General features: G+C 37.9%; 1 protein-coding gene across 1 annotated transcript; it reads left to right on the top strand.

Moving 5' to 3' along the window:
- The first annotated feature begins 1031 nt into the window (after positions 1-1031).
- Positions 1032-1769, top strand: LOC113330898. The gene has a single exon (XM_026577696.1). It carries the CDS (start codon positions 1035-1037, stop codon positions 1767-1769), a length of 735 nt encoding a protein of 244 aa, XP_026433481.1. The 5' UTR covers positions 1032-1034.
- The last annotated feature ends 337 nt before the right edge of the window (positions 1770-2106 follow it).

Below are 2106 nucleotides of genomic sequence, written 5' to 3'. Positions count from 1 at the left end.
GGCAACGACAACCCTGGCTGTATAATCTGCTGGTAATTTGATCGAAACACTAAAGAACCCATGAAGATAAAGGTCTTGTGAGACAAATCCTGAACCTGCACCAGAGATTTTAACGATTACTTCACAGTTGGAGGAAGAGGAAAAAGAACTGAAGAAGAAGTGTAATTCGACCATTAAAACAGACGAAAACATAACTTTTGAAATTGTGAGTTTGAGAATAATTTTTTTCCAAAAAATGGATGCGCGCCTGTAGTTTTCTGAGCGTGAGTTTCTCAGAGGAAAAATCTGGGAAAATGAATCTCCCTGTAATTTTCACTTCTAGAAAACCATAATCAACCGTCCTCGTTTCTCATGAAACGATTCAGTTAGATAGGCTTGGGCTTGCACCCGAGCACTAGATAAGTCCAAGCAGTAGTCCCTTGAACTCACATTCTTACATGGACAAAACAAAGTTTAAACCTTCTTACATTACATGGACAAAACCGTTTTACTTGAACTTTTTATGAAAATGACTGTAATTGTAGGGTGTGTTTTCATTCCCGACAGATCTTCTCTAGTAGTCTTGGACGACTGTTTCAGATTTGTATGATTGTATTTTTCTTTTGTGCACAAAGCAAGTAAACGCCGTTGCGAGCTTTCCATACTACTACACTCCAATGAACTCTCAATTTCAATCCTTTGCATTTTTTATGTTTGAAATGTTCTGCAAATCCGAACAGTATTGCACTTGTGAATGCAGAGAAATGGGGTTGCGCAAAGGCAGTAGATAGCTGTAATGGCCCGTCACAATTGGGTCAAGTAATGCCGCTACTTTATTTTATCAAATCCGGCCGGCACTCCAACTTTGATTGGTCAAAGACCCAAAGCTGGATATTAAACACCAATGGTAATTTGATTTTTTTCTTTTTTGTTGCCCATCTCATAATCCATATACAGATCATACCAATATCGTCACTAAAAATCCAGAAGAAGAAGTCTATAAATATTGAACATTGTCTAACATTTCCTATAACCACAAAACTGAAATTAAAGTAATGGCTCGTCATAATCTGGTTCCCATTCTATCTTTTCTGCTACTAACCTTAGTAACCTTACAAGGAACTGATGCACTTCATTTCTTTAAAACAGAACCTGAAGCAGTTACAAGAATCAATTCGATTCATTATGAAGTTACAAACAATGCCACTGGAACACTTGGTGGAACCCGTTTCACCGACAAAATCGGTATCACATACAGCAAAAGTATTCTGCAATTAGCCTCGGAGTTTAACTGTAGAGTCTTCCGACAATCCAAGAAGTCCGAGAGCAAAAATGTAGAGAGCATTAAGATGTATGTGGAGACCATGGATGGCGTTGCATATACTAGCAACGATGAAATCCACGTGAGTGCTAATTACACAGCCGATTACTCAGGGGATGTAAAAAGAGAGATCACTGGGGTGCTTTACCATGAGGTTACACACATTTGGCAATGGAACGGAAATGGTAATGCACCAGGAGGTTTGATCGAAGGGATTGCTGATTATGTTAGGTTGAAGGCTAAATATGCCCAATCTCATTGGGTTAAACCTGGTGGTGGTGATAGATGGGACCAAGGTTACGACGTGACCGCAAGATTTTTGGATTATTGTAACAGTATTAGAAATGGGTTTGTTGTAGATCTTAACACAAAGATGAAGAATGGCTACAGTGATAACTTCTTTGTCGAGTTGTTGGGAAAGAATGTTGATCAATTGTGGAGGGATTATAAGACTAAGTATGACAACTGATAATCAGCTTATTGTAATTTTAATTGGTGGATTTTTTTCTTTTTTTCTTGTTTCTTTTAAGAGTAGTCAATTATTATTAATTTCGGACTTCTCTGGGATAAGAACGCCCCATCCAATCATTCATTACAATTTCATTTAGGAATTACGGACATGTGTTGTCCCAAATACATGTGTGGATATTTCCTCCTATTTGTGTTTGTTGTTGTATCGTGAAGTTTTCCAATGCATTTGCTGCATGATTTGCCTCTATGTACGAATGTAAGATTGTGTGTTGTTCTAGCTTTCGTAGATGGTCTTGTATCTCTTTTATCATGTTTTGAATGATCCAAGGCGTCTA

This window comes from Papaver somniferum, chromosome 1 (assembly GCF_003573695.1).
Source record: "Papaver somniferum cultivar HN1 chromosome 1, ASM357369v1, whole genome shotgun sequence".
NCBI classification, from domain to species: Eukaryota; Viridiplantae; Streptophyta; class Magnoliopsida; order Ranunculales; family Papaveraceae; genus Papaver; species Papaver somniferum.
Note: the sequence above shows the minus strand (reverse complement) of the source record. Positions and strands in the feature narration are given on the sequence as shown.